Below are 22108 nucleotides of genomic sequence, written 5' to 3'. Positions count from 1 at the left end.
AGGTTGCAGACGAGGAATTCCAGTTAGTGGGACCTAGCTGGTTGAGTACAGGCCACTAACAGAGAGTCTAAAAGGACAAGGGAATGCACAAGGCCAGAGTCAAAGAAATGGATTCAGTCCGCTTCAGTCTGAAATGGTGTCCACAGAGAAGGATGGAAATCGATGGCAAGTATATGTAGTTTGTTGCAGGAGCAAAGACGATGGCTTTGATCTTTCCGGTATATCGCTGGAGGTGGTTATGGCTTATCCAAGACCGAACGGTAGACTAGCAGTCCAACAGCAGAGATGGTAGGATGGTAGGGGGATCGACAGAGGCAGAGCTGAGTGTCACCAGTGTCCTTTGAAATTGGACCTCATGGCTGTACATAATGTCACCATATGCAGCAGGTAGCTGAGGGAATTGATCCTCAATGACTACAAGCATGGGATGTAAAGCTATTAACAGTGTGCCGGTAATGATCAGGCAGCGGAGACTGGAATGAAACAAGGGCCAGAACTATAGAGTGGCGATATTGGGGAACTTTTAAATTACCCAAATATCAACTGGGACAGCTTTAGAGGAAAGGGAAAGGAGGGGGTAGGAATTTCTGAAATAAAAACAAGAAATGCTGGAAATACTCAGCAGGTCTGGCAGCATCTGTGGAGAGAGAAGCAGAGTTAACGTTTCAGGTCAGTGACCCTTCTTCAGAACTAGCAAATATTAGAAATGTAAAAGGTTTTAAGCAAGTAAAGTAGGGGTGGGGCAAGAGATAACAAAGGAGGTGTAAATAGGACACGGTCACAGAATAGCTGACCAGAAGGTCGTGGAGCAAAGGCAAACAGTATGTTAATGGTTGTTGAAAGACAAAGCATTAGTACAGATAGGGTGTTAATGGACTGAAATTGAACAGCCGCAAGTACAAACATGAAAAAACAGTGGGTAAGCAAACTGAACAAACTATGAAATAAGATAAACACAAAAAAATATATTAAGAAAAAATAACTAAAAATAAAAGTAAAATGGGGGGGCCCATCATGCTCTGAAATTATTGAATTTAGGAATAATTCAAATTATTGAATTAGGAATTTCTGAAATATGTTCAGGAGAACTTACTTGACTAGTATGTTCTCAGTCCAACTAGGAAGGAAATATTGCTGGATCTAGTACCAGGGAATGAGGTGGACCAAGTGGCTGTGGGGGCACACTTGGGTAAGAGTGATCATTGCATCATAAAGTTTAGATTAGCAATGGAGAAGAGCAAGTAACAATTTAAAATTGAACTTCTATATTGGAAGAGGACTAACTTCAATGGATTCAGGGGGGATCTAGCCAGGGTAAAATGGAACCCAAGACTGACAGGAAAAACTGCAATGGAAAAATGGGTTTATCTTTAAGGAAAGGATGTTTCAGGTACAGGCCAGGTACATTCCAACAAGGTAAAACTTAAAGGAACCAAAGCCAGAGCTCCTTGGATGACAAGGGAGATAGGGAACACGATGAAACCAAAAAAGATGTACGATATACATCAGATAAATTCTTCAAACGAGAACCTCCCAATAAGTTGAGAGGGGAAGTCAAAAGAAAAATACAACTGAGAGAGAGAATATGACAATAGAACAACAGTTAACATAAAAGGGAACCCAAAAATCATCTTCTGGCATGTAAATAGTAAGTGGGTAGTAAAAGGCGGGGTGGGGCCTATTAGGGACAAAGAGGATGATATATGCTTAGAGGCGGAGGACAAGGCTAGAATACTTGATGAGTACTTTGTCTCAGTGTTTACTGAGAAACAGGATGCTGACGAAATATCAGTACAAGCGGAGAGGGTAGATGTAATGGATGAGGTGAAAATTGATATGCAGGATATACTGGAAAGGCTGGCTATCTCAGAGTGCAAAAGTCGCCTGGTCCGCATGGCTTCCATCCCATGTTGCTAAAGGAAGTGGGAGTAGAGATGCAGAAGGGCTTAACATATCTAGGAAGGATTGAAAGATTATGAAGGAGGTGCCAGAGAATTGGAGAGTGGCAAATGTGACAACCTTATTCAAGAAAGGGTGTAAGGACATTCCTACAGGCCAGTCAGTTTAACATCTGTGGTGGGTAAAGTTTTAGAAACAATAATCAGGTAAAAAAAAAACTGGCACTTGGAAAGGTTTGAGTTAATTTGAGAGTTGCAGCACGGATTTGTAAAAGACAGATTGATTAATTGATTTGCTTGATGAAGTAACAGAGAAGGTTGATGAAGGGAAAGCAATGGATGTTGTCTATATGGATTGAGTAAGTGTTTGATAAAGTATCACATAAAAGGCTGTTTAACAAAATTGAGGCTCATGGAGTAGCAGGGCCAACTTGGATAAAAAATTGGCCTAAGGACAGAAAATAGTAAGTTGTGTTAAATGGTTGCTTTTCAGACTGGAGGATGGTAGACAGCAGTGTTCCCTAGGGGTCAGTGCAAGGACCACGGCTTTTTTTGACCTATGTAAATGACTTGGATATTGGAATACAGAGTAAAATTTCAAAATTTGCTAATACTACCAAACGTGGAGGTGTGGCAGACAATGAGAATGATACCAATCAAGTGCAACAGGACATAGGCTAGTAATTTGGACAGATAAGTAGCAGATGAAATTTAATAGAGAAATGTGAGGTTATGCATTTTGGCAAAAGAGATAGGGAGAGGCATGGGGGTTCACTTGCACAGATCTTTGAAGGTGGCAGGACTTATTGAGAGAGCAGTTAACAAAGCATATGGGATCGTGGGCTTCATAAATAGAGATTCTTCTTCTTTGGCCTCCTTGTCTCGAGAGACAATGGGTAAGCGCCTGGAGGTGGTCAGTGGTTTGTGAAGCACTGCCTGGAGTGGTTATAAAGGCCAATTCTAGAGTGGCAGACTCTTCCACAGGTGCTGCAGATAAAATTGGTTGTCAGGGCTGTTACACAGTTGGCTCTCCCCTTGCGCTTCTGTCTTTTTTCCTGCCAACTGCTAAGTCTCTGACTCGCCACACTTTAGCCCCACCTTTATGGCTGCCCGCCAGCTCTGGCGATCGCTGGCAACTGACTCCCATGACTTGTGGTCAATGTCACAGGACTTCATGTCGCGTTTGCAGACGTCTTTAAAGCGGAGACATGGACGGCCGGTGGGTCTAATACCAGTGACGAGCTCGCTGTACAATGTGTCCTTGGGGATCCTGCCATCTTCCATGCAGCTCACATGGCCAAGCCATCTCAAGCGCCGCTGGCTCAGTAGGGTGTATATGCTGGGGATGTTGGCCACCTCGAGGACTTCTGTGTTGGAGATACGGTCCTGCCACCTGATGCCAAGGATTCTCCAGAGGCAGCGAAGATAGAATGAACTGAGACGTCGCTCTTGGCTGACATACGTTGTCCAGGCTTCGCTGCCGTAGAGCAAGGTACCGAGGACACAGGCTTGATACACTCGGACTTTGTCAGTGTCAGTGCGCCATTTTCCCACACTCTCTTGGCCAGTCTGGACATAGCAGTGGAAGCCTTTCCCATGCGCTTGTTGATTTAAATAGAGGTATTGAGTACAAAAGCAGAGGTTAGGCTGAACATTTATAAAGCTCTGGTTAGGCCACAACTACAATATTCCTTCCAGTTCAGGTCACTATACTTTAGGAAGGATGTGAGGGTTCTACAGAGGGTGCAGAGGAGATTTACCAGAATGGATCCAGTGATGAGGGATTTTAGCTGTTACATTAGGTTGGAGAAGTGGGGCTGTTCTCCTGAGAGCAAAGGAGATTGAGGGGAGATTTGATCGAGGTGTACAAGATTCTGACAATTTGGACAGGGTAGACAAAGAAAAGCTATTCCCATTAGCTGATGGTACAAGGACTACACAGATATACGGATTTGGGCAAGAAATGCGGGGGTGGGGGGGGGGGGGGGGCGGAACTCTTTTTTTAAAATGCAGCGAGTGGTAATGATCCGGAATTCACTGCCTATGAGGGTGATGGAAGTAGGGAAGATGAATGATTTCAAAAAGGAAATTGGGATGGGCACTTGAAGGAAATAAACATACAGGGCTACGGGAATAGAACCGGAGAATGGCACTGATTGGATTGCTCTGCAGATCGCCAGCATGGATCTGATGGGCCAAATGGTCGCCTCCTGTGCCATTATGACTCTATAAGGGCAGTCCCTGGATTCAAGACAATGGAGGAGACATGGTAGAGTAGGATAGTGTGAATGAATGCTGTCAAACGCTGCAGAGAGCTTGAGAAGGGCTGGCATCCAGTGTTCACAGTCTGTTTGTGACTTTGTTTAGGGCACTTTGGTGCTGAAACGTGGATGGAAACCTGATTACAGGAATTCAAAGGAGTGAGTTGCAGGAGAGGTGGGCATTGATCTGGGAAGTGACCACACATTGAGGGACCTTGGAGCCATGAATTAAGATAGAGGGGTCAGGTTACCACAATGCTATGAAAGGAATGGGGACAGTGCCTTAAGAGAGGGAATCACTTACACTATTACACTTACGCTATTTGTCACTGAGGCCAGTGACAAATAGATGGCCAGCAAATTCTTGGGATTGGAGCAATGAGGTCTTGTGGAAGAGATGGATGTACAGAGAGCAGAGTGCGGGTGGGGGGAATCATTGCAGAACAGTGAGATGCTCTAGAAAAAGTAAGGATTGGGGCTGTGGGGGACATCTAGCTTAGAGGGAGCTAATTGATTTATCTTGGTGTCAGAGAAATCTATGAGCTTAGACACGTTACAAGGTGCGGGTGAAGAGGGAAGGGATTCAGAAAGTGGCTGTTGGTTCTAAAAGTAGCCAAGTGTTATCTTTGAACTCCAAATGATCCTAGAGCAGTGGGTGTGGCAGAGCAAATTAAAAAATACTGCATGTGCAGTAAATTTGCAACAAGAAATGCTGGAAATTTCAACAAGTCAGGCTGTGTCCTTAAATAAAGGAAGAATGTTAATGTTTCAGGTACTGTTATCAACTGTTGTCTAATTTGCTAAGTGTTTCCAGCATTTTGTTTCCCTTTCAACTCCGAAGGGAACACAATACATAATGAATTAGTTAACCTCATGTTGCAAAGTCAAAGAGAAAGTCAGATGCAGAAATTCGTAAAGTACATTGCTATTACTTTATTAACAGCTAGAACAGTCTCATAGCGGGCATGATGGAGGCAACATGTATATTCAAGTTAGACATCAAAAATCTACAAGGGAGTCGAGGGTGAGGGGGACCGGCAGGAAAGTGGAGTTGAAGCCACAGTCAGATCAGCCATGATCTTGTTGAATGGCGGAACAGGTTCGAGAGGCTGAATGGCCTATTCCTGCTCCTATTTCTTATGTATGTTTTACTTACTGTGTGTTACATTTCAGATACAGGAGAAATGCCGCGAACAACAGATGCCCCTCTACATTGCTTTCATTGATCTCACCAAAGCCTTTGACCTTGTCAGCAGACGTGGTCTCTTCAGACTACTAGAAAAGATTGGATGTCCACCAAAGCTACTAAGTATCATCACCTCATTCCATGACAATATGAAAGGCACAATTCAACATGGCGGCTCCTCATCAGACCCCTTTCCTATCCTGAGTGGCGTGAAACAGGGCTGTATTCTTGCACTCACACTTTTTGGGATTTTCTTCTCCCTGCTGCTTTCACATGCCTTCAAGTCTTCGGAAGAAGGAATTTTCCTCCACACAAGATCAGGGGGCAGGTTGTTCAACCTTACCTGTCTAAGAGCGAAGTCCAAAGTACGGAAAGTCCTCATCAGGGAACTCCTCTTTGCTGACGATGCTGCTTTAACATCTCACACTGAAGAGTGTCTGCAGAGTCTCATCGACAGGTTTGCGGCTGCCTGCAATGAATTTGGCCTAACCATCAGCCTCAAGAAAATGAACATCATGGGGCAGGACGTCAGAAATGCTCCATCCATCAATATTGGCGACCACGCTCTGGAAGTGGTTCAAGAGTTCACCTACCTAGGCTCAACTATCACCAGTAACCTGTCTCTAGATACAGAAATCAACAAGCGCATGGGAAAGGCTTCCACTGCTATGTCCAGACTGGCCAAGAGAGTGTGGGAAAATGGCGCACTGACACGGAACACAAAAGTCCGAGTGTATCAAGCCTGTGTCCTCAGTACCTTGCTCTATGTCAGCGAGGCCTGGACAATGTATTTCAGTCAAGAGCGACGTCTCAATTCATTCCATCTTCGCTGCCTCCGGAGAATACTTGGCATCAGGTGGCAGGACCGTATCTCCAACACAGAAGTCCTCGAGGCGACCAACATCCCCAGCTTATACACACTACTGAGTCAGCGGCGCTTGAGATGGCTTGGCCACGTCGGCCGCATGTAAGATGGCAGGATCCCCAAAGACATATTGTACAGCGAGCTCGCCACTGGTATCAGACCCACTGGCCATCCATGTCTCCGCTTTAAAGACGTCTGCAAACGCGACATGAAGTCCTGTGACATTGATCACAAGTCGTGGGAGTCAGTTGCCAGCGTTCGCCAGAGCTGGCGGGCAGCCATAAAGGCGGGGCTAAAGTGTGGCAAGTCAAAGAGACTTAGCAGTTGGCAGGAAAAAAGACAAAAGCGCAAGGGGAGAGCCAACTGTGTAACAGCCCCGACAACCAAATGTTTCTGCAGCACCTGTGGAAGAGCCCGTCACTCTAGAATTGGCCTTCATAGCCACTCCAGGCGCTGCTCCATACACCACTGACCACCACCAGGCGCCTACCCATTGTCTCTCAAGATAAGGAGGCCAAAGAAGGTGTTACATTCTAACACTCAAGAACCTGTCATGGACAGAATTCAACTTCTTTATTTTATCATGATGCAAATATGACAGTACTGGCAACAGGTTTTCATTGGGAACACTTGCAGCTAGTGCTCACCGCTTCAGACAAGCTGAACCATTTATTCAGTGGCCTTTGCAATGTCATGTCGTAGATGCAGATGTTTCTTATTATCCAAGAAAGCTGTCTGAACTTTCCTAAAGTTTTTCTCCAGAATTATCAGTGTCATTTTAAACAATTTTAGGTCACTTTTCCTACAGAATACATTTCTGGTCCTCACAAAGAATCCAGAAGCACTGGGAAAACATGTTAAATCTTGGATTTTATCTGTGATGTGTACCAGAATTAGTGCAAGGGTAGATAGGAGACTCACTGATTCTATTCCTATAGAAACAGGAGTAGGCAATGCTGCCCATTCATTTTATTCACTATCATGATGTACTGGAGGACACAAGAGGGCCCAGAACTACCACTTCATGTATTTCTGAAAACTGCAGTACTCCAAGATTACTTTTGTTAAAATCACACCAACTCACTTGCTCTATAAATATCAAATGTGTTAAAATTTGACATTTTGGATACTAGTGATGCGATAATAGCAATCGCCTAACAATCCATGCTCGCTACAGGTTTCCAACTTGCGATCTCCGAACCTTACATGATCTGTAAAGGGAGCCTGGAACTCAAAGTCATAGTATTTCCACCCATCTGCCATCTACTTTCAATACTTGGCAGATTTATTAGCATTGATTCTGTTGCTTTAAACCAATAAAAAAAAATTTCAAGGACAGCAGTCACCATTAGACAGCTGACAGTGGGTCCCTGGACATGCACTAGTATTTGCAGCCATCCACTCTTTGAAAAATGTGAAAACTATTGTATCCTGCATATGCCCATAGCATTGCTCAGTATCAGAGGATTCACCATTCTACAAGTCAGGATCATTATACCATGTCACACACGGCACATCTCTGCTAAGATGGAGCTATGTGTACCCTGGCATATCCTTTTAAGACGATGCATATTTCTTGTAAATTGGAGCAGTATTGAAGGAGTATTTCCAATTGCTCAATTTTTTTTGAAGATTGGCAACTGCTTCTAATTCCTTGGCACCTCCAACAGTAAATTACGTACCTTTTCTCTTCGTGTCCTTTTATAAAGCGTAATACAGAAATGACAGAAAACAAAGCATGATGTACATTGCAACTGAAAAGATAGTTTTATCTGACATGCCTGTCTTCCATTTTTCAACATCGCCAATACTAATGTTAAGATACCAGGATTGGACTAATTAAAATTTCATAAAGCAATGCCCATTAGTTGTAATGACATGAACACGGAAAAAGGAAATGTTAACTGCTGTTATTCAAAGATCAACACCATATTTCCTGAGTCCATGCTGATTTGCCAACCCCATATCCTCTCCATCACAAAGACCATTATCTGTTACCACCCACTTCCACATCTATCTCAACCCATCTGACACTGAAACCCTTATTTATGTCTATCAGCTCCAGACTCAATGGGAGTATCCAATATTCACCTGGAATCCTATTCCCCACCTTCCCACCAACTTTAGCTGAAGCAAAACACTGGCTACCATTATCCTATCAATTCCTACCCACTCATTTCCCTCATCCCCACTGCTGTACGTTGGCTTTCAGGCCTCAAAATCTAATATAAAATTCAAGTCCTTGTTTATACTCCTTCAAGGCCTCTCGATCCTTCTCCAGTGCTACAACCCCATAAACTCCTATTTCTGATTACAGCTCGTGCATGTACCCACCCTTTAACCCTGGTTAACAAAATTGAAGCTCATGGAGTAGGAAGGCCAGTGTCCAATTGGATAAAAAAAATTTGCTGAAGGAGTCATAGTAAATGGTTGCTTTTCAGACTGAAGAATGGTAGATAGCGGTGTCCCCCAAGGGTCAGTGCTGGGACCACTGATTTATTTTATGCTATATGAATGACTTGGATCATGGAATACAGAGTGGAATTTCAAAATTTGCTGAAGAGACCAAACTTGGAGATGCGACAAACAGTGAGGATATGAACCACCTACAATAGGATGCAGATACGCTACAGGAATGATCAGACAGGCGGCAGATGGAATTTAATACTGACAAGTGTGACATGACGCATCTTGACAGAAGGAATAGGGAGCAGCAATATATACTTCATGGCACAGTTCTAAAGAGTGCGTAGGAACAGAGGGACCTGGGGATGAATGTGCATATTTCTGTGAAGGTGGCAGAACATATCGAGAGAGTGGTTAGTAAAGCATATGGGATCTTGGGCTTCATAAATAGAGGCATTGAGTAAAAAAATCAGGGAAGTTATGCTGAATCTTCATATAGCTCTGGTTAGGCCCCAACTGGAGTACTGCATCCAGTTCTGGTGACCACACTTGAAGGATGAGGCTCCTTGGCAGGGTCCAGGGGAGATTTCCCAGAATGGCTCCAGGGATGTAGGATTTTAGTTACAAGGTTAGGTTGGAACAGCTGGGTTGGTTCTCCTTAGAACAAAGGAGATTGAGGGGACATTTAATAGAAATGTACATGATGATGACAAGGAAAAACTGTTCCCATTAATAAATGGTACAAGGACTAGGGGACACAGACTGAAAATTTTAGGCAAAAGATGCAAGGGGAATATGAGGAAGCATTGTTTTACGCAGCAGGTGGTAATGACCTGGAACTCGCTGCTCCCAAGAGTGGTGGAAGTGGAGACAATCACTAACTTCATGAGGAAGTTGGATGGCCACCTAAGCAAAATAGACTTGTAGGGCTACAGGAATCGAGCCAGGAAGTAGGACTAACTGCATAATTCAATGGAAAGCCAGCATGCACTCTTAGCTGATGACCTCAAGTCATTGACTGAGTCAATGGTAGTCACGCATTCTGCCACTTCAAGACCCTTTAACTCAACACTGATCAAGCTTTCAGTCACACCAACCCCCACTACCTCCCCAAATCATTTCCCCCCCCATTGTTCTCTCCACATTTGCTGACTGATCAGACCACTTTTTGGTTTTGGTGCAGATCGACAATTTGTAGCCTTATGCCTTATTAATTGGAAATATGATTTAGAGACACCAAGATGCAATAAGTTTATGTACCAAGCAATGGTCACATCGACGGCTGGTCTAAACATGCTGTGTTAACCAGTTCCAAGTACAAATCATAAGAAACAAATTGGTATCTTTGCTTCCTCAAAGCAATTTAATTTGATCGAATATGGAAAACTAGCCACGTGAATTTACAACAAAAAAAAATCCATCTGGTGTCTGGGATGGCAGCACAAGAACCTGTCTTGTAATTTCAGTTTGAGCGGACCCACGTGTTGTATAAACACACACCCCGCAGTTAGGTCACACCAAAGGAGAGTTTCAAAACTTTCCCTTTGGAAACGTGTAACAAAGAAACAGACATCCAGAATCGAAACTGGGGAGTGGGGTGCGGAGCAAGAAACTCCAGCCGAAATCCTAAATCAACAGGACACGAACTGAACCGTCGCGATACAAAAAAGGGTTAATCTTGCAGTTATTTTATCTGCATGGCTTACATATTTCGCCACATCACACCTGGGTATTAATTTTCAGCGTGATTGGGAAAAGGCGAGCGTCAGAGGGCTAGGAAAGTTGACATTTAATACGATTCACCTTCCAGTTTTGAAAAAAAATCCGATAAAACCGGCGCCGTCCGCCATTTTAACCCCTCTCGGCAACACAAGAGAAACGAACCGCGACCCAGTGGGGAGATATATCGAAATAAATAAATACGATGGATTTATTTTTTCAAAGTTAAAACGCAGCCAATGTCCAAAGTGACCGTCTCTACCACAACCCGACTGCTTCAAATCCCCACCGACAGCGTCAACTGAATCCGGCCTACCTGCTCCGTATTTCCTTCGCCGGACATTGTGTGATTTTTTAACTTTTTAAAATACCACACAAATTAAAAAGCGGATGTAAATACTGTTCGAGTGAGTGCTGGGCTGGCCCTAACAAACTTTTAAAAAACCCCACTTTTGCCTCTGTAAGCTCGATACTACTCCTACCCTCTTCCACCGCCGCCTCAGCGGGCTTCACAAAATGGCGGCGGCAGCCGGCGAATCCTCACCGGAAGCAGCGGCTAGACGCGCGAGCGCATGCGTCCAGCCCGCCTTCTCATTAGTGCCCGGATGTGCTGTTACCCTCACGTGTTGAGGTACCTGGTTGTCAAGGAGCACCAAGTTGTCACAACGACCTCGGGAAAACTAACTTTGTTCCTAAGCATCAGGGAACAGAATAGTTAGGAATAATATTTGTATGTTATTGAATAAGGGTTGTTCTCCTTTGAAAATGAATTTGATGTGTTTAAAAATCATGAGGGGCTGAGACAGAGTAGATAGAGAGAGAAGCTGTTCCCTTTGGCAGAGCGGTCAAGAACCAAAGGTTTCAGATTTAAGGTGATTTTTTAAAAATTCATTCAGGGGACGTGGGCATCACTGGCTATGCTAGCATTTATTGCCCATCCCGAATTGCCTGACAGCAGAAGAACCAACAGCGACTTGAAGAAAAAGTTCTTTTACACAAAGAGTGGTTATGATCTAGAATGCACTGCCTGAGAGAGTGCTGGAGGCAGATTCAATTGTGGCTTTCAAAGGGGAATTGGGTAAGCACCTGAAGGGATAACATTTGCAGGGCTACAGGGAAAGGGTGGGGGAGTTGAATTACCTGAGTTGCTGTTGCAGCGACTCAGCATGAGCTCAATGGGCCAAATGTGCAGTAACCATTCTATGATTCTATTTATTCATATCAGAGTAAGATTACCCCTATAGCAAACATTACTTCCAAGAGTGCGGAGAATTCAAAAACACACTCCAGAGGAGGAATATGAGACTAATCAGCTAGCTCTTGCAAAGAGCCAGCCCAGGCATGATGGACTGAATGGCTTCCTTCTGTGCCTCTATCATTTTATGATTCCATGATAGGTACAGGAGTAGGCCATACAGCCTCTCTAGCCTGCTCCCCCAGTCAGTTAGATCATAGCTGATCTGTATCCTCAAACCCATTTACCAACTTTTGCTTCATATTCCTTGATTCAAGAAGGCGGATCACCACCATGTTCTCAAGGGTAATTTCAGATGGGCAATAAATGTTGTCCTTGCCAGGGATGCCCACATCCCATGAGTGAAAACCACCATTAATGTGCAGTAATGTCTAAAGGGTCTTCATAGGAGATAATAATAAGACAAAAATTGACACCGAACCAAGAGGAGATATTGGGACAGATAACTACAAGTTTTGCCAAAGAGGTAGGTTTTAAGAAGCATCTTAAAGGTGGAGAGGTGGACAGGCAGAGAGGTTTAGGGAGGGACAACTGAGGACCTGAAAATTTGGTGCAATTTACTGGGTATAATTTCAGTGCCATTATATATTCATAAAATTGACAATGCTACATTAAAATGTATGTATAAATATATTATGCATGTGTGGCCATAGGTAGAATTTACATATCCTGCCTAAAATTTTTTTATTTGCAAAGGTCGACGGAATCCATGCTTCCAGGCACTTAGCTAAGTGTGACAAAACATTCAAAGTGGAGAATTAGCATTTTGAATACTACTGGAAATACTCACCATTTACATCAATCAGACATCAGCAGTTTAGATCAGCAGTCCAAACTGATGTAGCATTATCGCACACCAGAACTCCCTTCTCTTCTTCAAATATTGCCACTCACCTGAACCACCAGAACAGGCAGGTTCAACATCTGAATGATGACTGTCCTTTCCTTTTTTTTTATTCATTCATGGGATGTGGGGGTCACTGGCTATGCCACTTATCAGCCCAAGCCTGGATATTGTCCAGGTCTTGCTGCATTTCTACACGGACTGCTTCAGTATCTGAGGAGTCACGAATGGTGCTGAACATTGTGCAATCATCAGCGAACATCCCCACTTCTGACCTTATGATTGAAGGAAGGTCATTGATGAAGCAGCTGAAGATGGTTGGGCCGAGGACACTACCCTGAGGAACACCTGTAGTGATGTCCTGGAGCTCAGATGATTGACCTCCAACAACCACAACCATCTTCCTTTGCGCTAGGTATGACTCCAGCCAGCGGAGGGTTTTCCCCCTGATTCCCATTGACCTCAGTTTTGCTAGGGCTCCTAGATGCCATACTCGGTCAAATGCTGCCTTGATGTCAAGGGCAGTCACTCTCACCTCACGAGTTCAGCTCTTTTGTCCATGTTTGAACCAAGGCTGTAATGACGTCAGGAGCTGAGTGGCCCTGGCGGAACCCAAACTGAGCGTCACTGAGCAGGTTATTGCTAAGCAAGTGCTGCTTGATGGCACTGTTGATGACACCTTCCATCACTTTACTGATGATTGAGAGTAGGCTGATGGGGCGGTAATTGGCCGGGTTGAACTTGTCCTGCTTTTTGTGTACAGGACATACCTGGGCAATTTTCCACATTGCAGGGTAGATGCCAGTGTTGTAGCTGTACTGGAACAGCTTGGCTATGGGCGTGTAAAATTCTGGAGCACAGGTCTTCAGTACTATTGCCGGAATATTTACAGGGCCCATAGCTTTTGCAGTATCCAGTGCCTTCAGTCATTTCTTGATATCACGCGAAGTGAATCGAATTGGCTGAAATCTGGCTTCTGTGATGCTGGGGACTTCAGGAGGAGGCCGAGATGGATCATCAACTCAGCACTAAATGTACAAATTCTAAAAAAGCAAAATCCTTAAAAGCAGAAAATGCTGGTAATACTGATCAGGTCAGGCAGTATCTGTGGAGAAAAGTCACCAACCTGAACTGTTAACTGTATCTCTATCCAAAGATGCTGCATTACCTGCTGAGTATTTCCAGCATTTTCTGCTTTAATTCCAAACTTCCACTTTTTTTTTATTTTAGTGCAAATTCTGAAGTTGCATTTGGGCCCCATTCTTAGTTGTAATTTTCAAGGTTGTGCTCCTTGTTGTTCAACTGAGCTGATCCCTTTTCTAACTGGATTTGTTCATAGACGTATCGCCTACTTGTACTGTGTCAGCAAATGGCAGCTGGGTAATGTGACTGTCTGCATACCAACTGGCTAACCTCACTTACTTAAGATGCCTGGTTTAAACATTTTCTGCTTAGGTCTCTAGAAGCTGCAAGCAGAGGAATGCAAGCAGAGGCCTCAAAATACAATAACCTGAGTGAGATCAGAAAAGAGATTTTAAGGAACACTCTAGCACAGCAGATATTTGTACACTGAACATCAACAGTCCTTGCTGTGGGACTATGCCCATGTCAGTGAGAATCCATGTGCACTAGAATTAATGAAGTGGAAACATTTTTTGTAAGAATTTTAATTTCACACTCAAAGACCTTTTGGTTTTATACAAGAGACAGAATATTAAACACTAAATAAGTGCTTTTGTTACATTGATGCTATCAGGTTCAATGGGATGTTTTACATGTTATAAACATCCACCCAGGCTCAAAAAAGCATATAGTAATCCTTTTCCATTTACAATACTTGTATCATGTTTTCTTCTATGTTCAAGTATAATTAGGATAAAATACAGTGCAAATGCAGATAGATATTGACAAATAAAAGCAAAATACTGCGGATGCTGGAAATCTGAAACAAAAACAAGAAATGCTGGAATCACTCAGCAGGTCTGGCAGCATCTGTGGAAAGAGAAGCAGAGTTAACGTTTCGGGTCAGTGACCCTTCTTCGGAACTCAGATATTGATATTGACAAACTTGTTTTTAATATTTTATAATATGCAATTATGTTCTCTGGGAGAAGACGCCTAAGTGAACTGCATTCCTCACAGTATTAATCAACTTTCCTTTTCAGCAGGCCCAGGGAAAACAGCCAAGTTCCTTCCATGGTCGTCATTTAAAAAAACAACTGCACAACAAAAAAAAATTCAACTGGTTCCTCAGAACAAATGCAAGAAAAAAAAGAACGAACTTGCATTTATATAGAACTTTGCATGACCTCAGGATGTCTCAAAGCGCTTTACAGCCATTGAAGTACTTTTGTTAGAATTTGTGCACATGTAAGATGTAAGAAAGCGATAAGGAGTAGACAGTCTGTTTCAGTGATGTTGGCTGAGGGATAAATATTGGCCAGGAGACTGATGAGAACTCCCCTGCTCTTCAAAATACTGCTTCAAAATACACCTGAGAAGTGGGCCTTGGTTTAACATCTAATTCGACTGATGACACCTCCGACACTCATTCAGTACTGGGGGTGTCAATCTGGATTACATGCTGAAGTCCCTGGAGCAGCACATGAACCCGCAACATTCTGACTCAGAGGTGAGAGTGCTACCCGCTGAACCATTGCTATTATTTTAATAATTTGTTAGAATAATCTGTTTTTATATATGTCATTTGTTATTTTCCCAACAAAATCTTGAAATGCCTCCCTGGTCTGTTTATCTTCCCCTCTTCTGAAGCAGTTGAATCGTACTGCGGTACAACTCCAGTGATGCAGGCTTCCTCCTCCAAGGAGCTGCCCTGTATTTTACTCAGGTGGCTGTTTGAGTGGAATATCATTCGGCTACCTGACCATGGAGGCATCCAGGTTTGATCCCAACTTTACTTGACTTCTGTACACGTGCACTTTCCAGCAGGGGGCACTGGAAAGCAATCAGGAGGAGGGACTCTGTGATTACCCCCGGCGAGGCAAACCAAAGTTACCTGCACTCCTGGCTCCATGTCCTCAGCTGGGCTGCAGTCCCAACACTGGCCACCGTTCCCATTGGCACTGCTGGGAACTAAGAGATGCCGGCAGATGATTGGCCGGCAGCTCAATGAGGCGGGACTTCCTCCCTCAAGCGGGTGTCAGTCCCGCCTCGGAACAATTAAAGCATGGGGACCCATAAAATGTGGGACGGATGCCCAGGCTAGGCGGAAGCGGGTTTGCCTCCGACTTTTACATCGGTGGACAGCTCCCGTCTGCCCGATGTAAAATCCAGCCCTATGTTACTCTGAGCAGGATGCAGTAAATAATTTCAGTTAAGCATTAAGGAAAATAATACTTAAACTGAGATTTAGGATATTATTACAAAACATCTTCCCTTGTGTATTGAAAGCTTATTATATATTACTTGCTGCTGTCACACTCAGGAGACTGCAGGTATGGGATCTTTGCTGGATTGCAACTTAGAACTGTACTCAAGGGAAAATATTGTCACTGATACCGCCCTCAATGCAGCCCAGTCTCCACCAGTCATGAATGAGCTGGACGAACAGCCAACAAAATCAGAACTCAGTGATGCCATTGATCTCTAGCCAGTGGAAAAGCCCCTGGAAAGGACGGCATTACTCCTGAAATGAGTGCCAAGCCTGCTATGCTCTCAGCACTCCATGAACCGCTTTGCCTGTGCTGGGATGAGGGAGCAGTACCACAGGACATGCACGATGCCAACATCATCACCCTCTATAAGAGCAAGGGTGACCACGGTGACTGCAACAACTACCGTGGCATCTCCCTGCTCAGCATAGTGGGGAAAGTCCTCGCTCGAGTCATTCTAAACAGACTCTAGAAGCTGGCTGAGCATGTCTACCCTGAGGCACAGTGCGGCTTTCGAGCAGAGAGATCCACCATTGACATGCTGTTCTCCCTTTACCAGCTACAGGAGAAATGCCGCGAACAACAGATGCCCCTCTACGTTGCTTTCATAGATCTCACCAAAGCCTTTGACCTCGTCAGCAGATGTGGTCTCTTCAGACTACTAGCAAAGATCAGATGTCCACCAAAGCTACTAAGTATCATCACCTCATTCCATGACAATGAAAGGCACAATTCAGCATAGCATGCCTCATCAGACCCCTTTCCTATCCTGAGTGGCGTGAAACAAGGCTGTGTTCTCGCACCTACACTGTGTGGGATCTTCTTCTCATTGCTGCTCTCACATGCGTTCAAGTTTTCAGAAGAAGGAATTTTCCTCCACACAAGATCAGATGGCAGGTTGTTCAACCATTCCCATCTTACAGCGAAGACCAAAGTACGGAAAGTCCTCATCAGGGAACTCCTCTTTGCTGGCAATGCTGCATTAACATCCCACATAGAAGAGTGTCTGCAGAGACTCATCGACAGGATTGTGGCTGCCTGCAACGAATTTGGCCTAACCATCAGCCTCAAGAAAACGAACATTCTGGGACAGGACGTCAGAAATGCTCCATCCATCAATATTGGCAACCACACTCAAAGTGGTTCAAGAGTTCACCTACCTAGGCTCAACTATCACCAGTAACCTGTCTCTCTATGCAGAAATCAACAAGCGCATGGGAAAGGCATCCGCTGCTATGTCCAGACTGGCCAAGAGGGTGTGGGAAAATGGCGCACTGACACGGAATACAAAAGTCCGAGAGTATCAAGCCTGTGTCCTCAGTCCCTTGCTCTATGGCAGCGAGGCCTGGACAACATATGTCAGCCAAGAGCGACGTCGCAACTCATTCCATCTTCGCTGCCTCCAGAGAATCTTTAGCATCAGGTGGCAGGACCGTATCTCCAACGCAGAAGTCCGTGAGGTAGCCAACATCCCCAGCATACGCACTACTGATCCAGCGGTGCCTGAGATGGCTTGGCCATGTGAGCCGCGTGGAAGATGGCAGGATCCCCAAGGGCGCGTTATACAGGGAGCTCGTCACTGGTATCAGACCCACCGACCATCCATGTCTCCGCTTTAAAGACGTCTGCAAACGCGACATGAAGTCCTGTGACATTGACCACAAATCGTGGGAGTCAGTTGCCAGTGATCGCCAGAGCTGGTGGACAGCTATAAAGGCGGGGCTAAAGAGTGGCGAGTCAAAGAGACTTAGCAGTTGGCAGGAAAAAAGACAGAAGCGCAAGGAGAGAGCCAACTGTGTAACAGCCCCGACAACCAATTTTATCTGCAGCACCTGTGGAAGAGTCTGTCACTCTAAAATTGGCCTTTATAGCTACTCCAGGCGCTGCTTCACAAACCACGGACCACATCTAGGCGCTTACCCATTGTCTCTCGAGACAAGGAGGCCAAAGAAGAAGATTCTTCTCCAATCTTAGTGTCTTCTGGCTTGTTTCAGTTTCCCATTATACTATCAATCTTAAGATCATTTGGTGAGCAAGAACCTAAAAAAAAAATTGTGTGTGTAGGGGGGCAGGGTTGTGGGGCCGCGGGGAGGTGGATTTTGGAAAAAAGTACAGATGACGTAATAAAGATACATGTGAGTACAGTCGTGTTAAAAAGGCCAATTTATGCAGTTGCATTTTATATACACAGTGAAATTATTTCTTTCATTCCGAAGGTGCTTTGAACAGTTACCAGTTATCATAGAATCATAGAAACTTACAGCACAGGAGGCCATTCAGTCCATTGTGCCTGTGCTGGCTCTTTGAAAGAGCAGTTGTGCTTGTTCCATGCCACCCGCCTTTTGTCCATAACCCTTTAAGTTCCTCATCCTCAAGTACCTGCCCAACTCCCTTTTAAAGTTATTTATGGAATCAGTTTCCAGATTCCATATCTGACCGAGAATGGCATCGAGGAGCCCTAGCAAAACCAGAGTCAGTGGGAATCGGGGAAAACTCTCCGCTGGTTAGAGTCATACTTAGCACAAAGGAGGATAGTTGTGGTTGTTGAAGGCCAATCATCTCAGCTCCATGACATTGCTGCAGGAGTTCCTCAGGGTAGTATCCTAGGCCCAACTATCTTCAGCTGCTTCATCACTGACCTTCCCTCCATCATAAGGTCAGAAGTGGAGTTGTTCGCTGATGATTGCACAATGTTCAGTACCATTCGTGACTCCTCAGACACTGAAGCAGCCCATGTCCAGCTGCAGCAAGACCTGGACAACATCCAGGCTTGAGCTGATAAGTGGCAAGTAACTTTCATGCCACACAAGTGCCAGGCAATGACCATCTCAAACAAGAGAGAATCTAACCATTTCCCCTTGATGTTCAATGGCATTACCATCGCTGAATCCCCCACTATCAACATCCTGGGGGTTACCATTGACCAGAAATTGAACTGGACCGGCCACATAAATACTGTGGCTACAAGAGCAGGTTAGAGGCTAGGAATTCTGTGGCGAGTAACTCACCTCCTGTCTCCCCAGTGCCTGTCCACCATCTACAAAGCACAAGTCAGGAGTGTGATAGAATACTCTCCACTTGCCCGGATGGGTGCAGCTCTGATAACACTCAAGAAGCTCATCACCATCCAAGACAAAGCAGCCTGCTTGATTGGCGCCCCATCCACCACCTTCAATATTCACTCCCTTCACCACCGATGCACAGTGGCAGCAGTGTGTACCATCTACAAGATGCCCTGCCCAAGGCTCCTCCGACAGCACCTTCCAAACCCACCTTCTACCACCTAGAAGGACAAAGGCTGCAGATACATGGGAACACCACCATCTGCAAGTTCCCCTCCAAGCTACACACCATCCTGACTTGGAACTATATTGCCTTTCCTTCACTGTCGCTGCGTCAAAATCCTGGAACTCCCTTCCTAACAGCACTGTGGGTGTACCTACACCCCAAGGACTGCAGCGGTTCCACCTCCAGGGGAATTAGGGATGGGCAATAAACGCTGGCCCATCCAGTGACATGCACATCCCATGAACAAATAAAAAAAGAATATCCAAAAACTCTCTAAGTGAAAACACGTCTCCTCATCTCCCCTCTAGATATCTCATTATGGAAAAAAGTGTACCTTCATCTCAACACATCATGCCATCTCCTCAGAGTTCACTGCCCTCTTCTACTCCCTCCATGTACCAAATCATTGCCACCCCCTTGACCTGGTCATCTCATGTGGTCTTGCTATTCCCATTTCTGATCATTTCCTTGTATTAACCTCCACCCATATCCCCCTTCCACACCCTAACCCTATCTCCTTCTGTATCCATCCCTGGAAAAAAACTATTCCCCACTTCACTTACTACTGCACTTTCAAAATCCAAATTGTCTGGCCTCTCCCCTCCATTCAGCAGAATATTTCTGCAGCTACCGATTTGCTCAACTGCACCCTCACCTCCACCTTTGATGCCCTAGTCCCCAATAAAACCATTCCTTTCTCTCACCCTGGCTGACCCCAGTACAGCCCTCATCTCTGCTCCCTTAAGCACAAGGGACGCAGACTTAAAAGGATATGGTGGACAACTGGTTTAGCCATCCACCACCAGATCTGGCTGGACCACATAAAATACTATCAGGTCCCGCTCTTGTCTGCTAAAACTTCTCACAATTCCAGAATCATCCTGGAACGCAAAGTTAACACCCAGCAATATTTCTCTACTGCAAACCATCTTCTTAAACACTACACACCGTCTTCTTCACCCTCAACTCCAACAATAAGTACGAGGAGCTCATGGACTTCCTTGTCACTAAGATTGGGACCATCCAACCAGCTGCCTCTGTCGCATCCCTCATTTCCATTAGCCCAACCTGACCGAAGTTCCTCTAATGCTCCCCCTGCCCGAACCTTGAACTTGCATCTTTCTTTAGTTTCTCTCCTATCTCGCCTCATGCCCTCCCCTTGTCCATGAGACCCTTGACCCTATTCCCACTATACTGCTGACCATGCAACTATTTAATTGGAGGAAATTACTGTTGATCCAACATTGAATGCCAGATAATTCTTTTTTTTTAAATAAAAAGAAAAAAAAAAGAAATGAACTTCCGACCACATATTCTCCAGATTACTATGACCGCCTAACATCTCTCGACTTTGCCCATGACTCAGTTCATCTGCTGCTGAAACTCTTATTCATGCCTCATTACCTCTAGACTTGACTATTCCAAAGCAATCCTTTTTATATACTTTCATGGGATGTGGGTGTCACTGGCAAGGCCAGTATTTGTTGCCCATCCCTAATTGCCCTTGACAACTGAATGGCCTGCTAGGCCATATCAGAGGACAGTCAAGAGTCAACCACATTGCTTTGGGTCTGGAGGCACATGTAGGCCAGAACAGGTAAGGATCGGATTTCCTTCCTTAAAGAACATTAGTGAACCAGATGGGTTTTTACAACAATCGATGGTAGTTTAATGGCACCATTACTGACTGTCGTTTTCAATGCCAGATTTTCTTAATTAATTGCATTTTTAAAAATTCCACCAGCTGCCATGGTGGGATTTGAACCTATGTCCCAGGGCATTAGCCTGGACCTTTTGATTACTAGCTCAGGGACCTTATCACTACGCCACCGTCTCCCGACATTCTACCCTGCATAAATTGAGGTCATCCAAATCCCTACTACCCATGTCTAAACTTGCACCAAGTCCCGTTCACCTATCACCCCTGTGCTCGCTGTCCTACATTGCCTCCCAGTTAAGCAACGTCTTGATTTTAAAATTCTCATCCTTGTTTTCAAATTCCACCATGGCCTTGCCCCTCCCTATCTCTGCAATTTCCACCAGCCCCACAACCCTCCAAGATATCCGTGCTCACCTAATTCTTGCGTCTTAAACATCCCCAAATTTAATCACTCCACTATTGGTGGCCGTGCCTTCAGTTGCCTGGAATTCCCTCCCTATACCTCTCTGCCTCTCGGCCTCACTTTCCTCCTTTAAGACACTCCTTAAAAACTAACCTCTTTGACCAAGCTTTTGGTGATCTGACCTAATATCTCCTTATGTGGCTCAGTATCATACTTTGTTTTATAATGCTCCTGTAAAGTGCCTTGGGACCTTTTATTTTGTTAAAGATGCAATATAAATATAAGTTGTTGTTATATCCACTTACACTGTGATTTTAGTATTGCTGCAAAGTAATTCCCAGATGAAGGTACAGGGTAAATCCAGAGTCCGTGCTTGACCGAAGTCCGATGAGAAGCGCCTGAATAGGTAGTCTCGCACCGTTTGGTTTGCACTGCATGGGCTAGAACTGCAATGCAGTATAAAACCAGGTTTCAAGGAACACTCAGGGGGTTCACATGGATTCCTTGGAGCACTTTTTAAAAAACCTGCTAGAGTTATTTGAAATGTTTAGGGAACCTGCATGTACCTTTCATGAACAATTTTGGATTGTTTGTTCCCCGTTGATCCTGTGGGGGCCGGGGGGAGGGGGGCGGGGTGGGTGGGAGAGTTGGGGAGTTAGTGTTTGCTTGTGGCATGTATGTGTGTGCATGTGTTTGTGTGTGATGAATGTGTGTTTGCCTGTGTTGATGTGTGTGTTAGTACTGTAGTGTTTGTGCCTGCATGTGTTTGCATGTAGGATGTGTGTGTTGGTCATGTGTGGTGTGTCTTTTTTACAGTCTAAAAACACACAGTTCTCCTTTCTAAACTGCATTTGACATAGCTAATACAACATAATGCATTACAATATTTTTTCAACTGCTTCAGTTTTAATGTTTATAAATACATCTTTGA

At 44.6% G+C, this 22108-nt stretch overlaps 1 protein-coding gene across 1 annotated transcript in view; it reads right to left on the bottom strand.

The window, feature by feature from the left end:
* The window catches only part of cstf3 (cleavage stimulation factor, 3' pre-RNA, subunit 3), a 102755-nt gene extending 91859 nt beyond the window's left edge, over positions 1-10896 (bottom strand). The window contains exon 1 of the mRNA XM_068046586.1: positions 10652-10896. Coding sequence (XP_067902687.1) covers positions 10652-10678 — 27 coding nt within the window. The 5' untranslated portion in view covers positions 10679-10896. The remainder of the gene's footprint in view (positions 1-10651) is intronic.
* Positions 10897-22108: the final 11212 nt, after the last annotated feature.

The sequence above is a fragment of the Heterodontus francisci genome, chromosome 14 (assembly GCF_036365525.1).
Source record: "Heterodontus francisci isolate sHetFra1 chromosome 14, sHetFra1.hap1, whole genome shotgun sequence".
Lineage (NCBI taxonomy): Eukaryota > Metazoa > Chordata > Chondrichthyes > Heterodontiformes > Heterodontidae > Heterodontus > Heterodontus francisci.
This window is presented reverse-complemented; position numbering and strand designations above follow the sequence as displayed.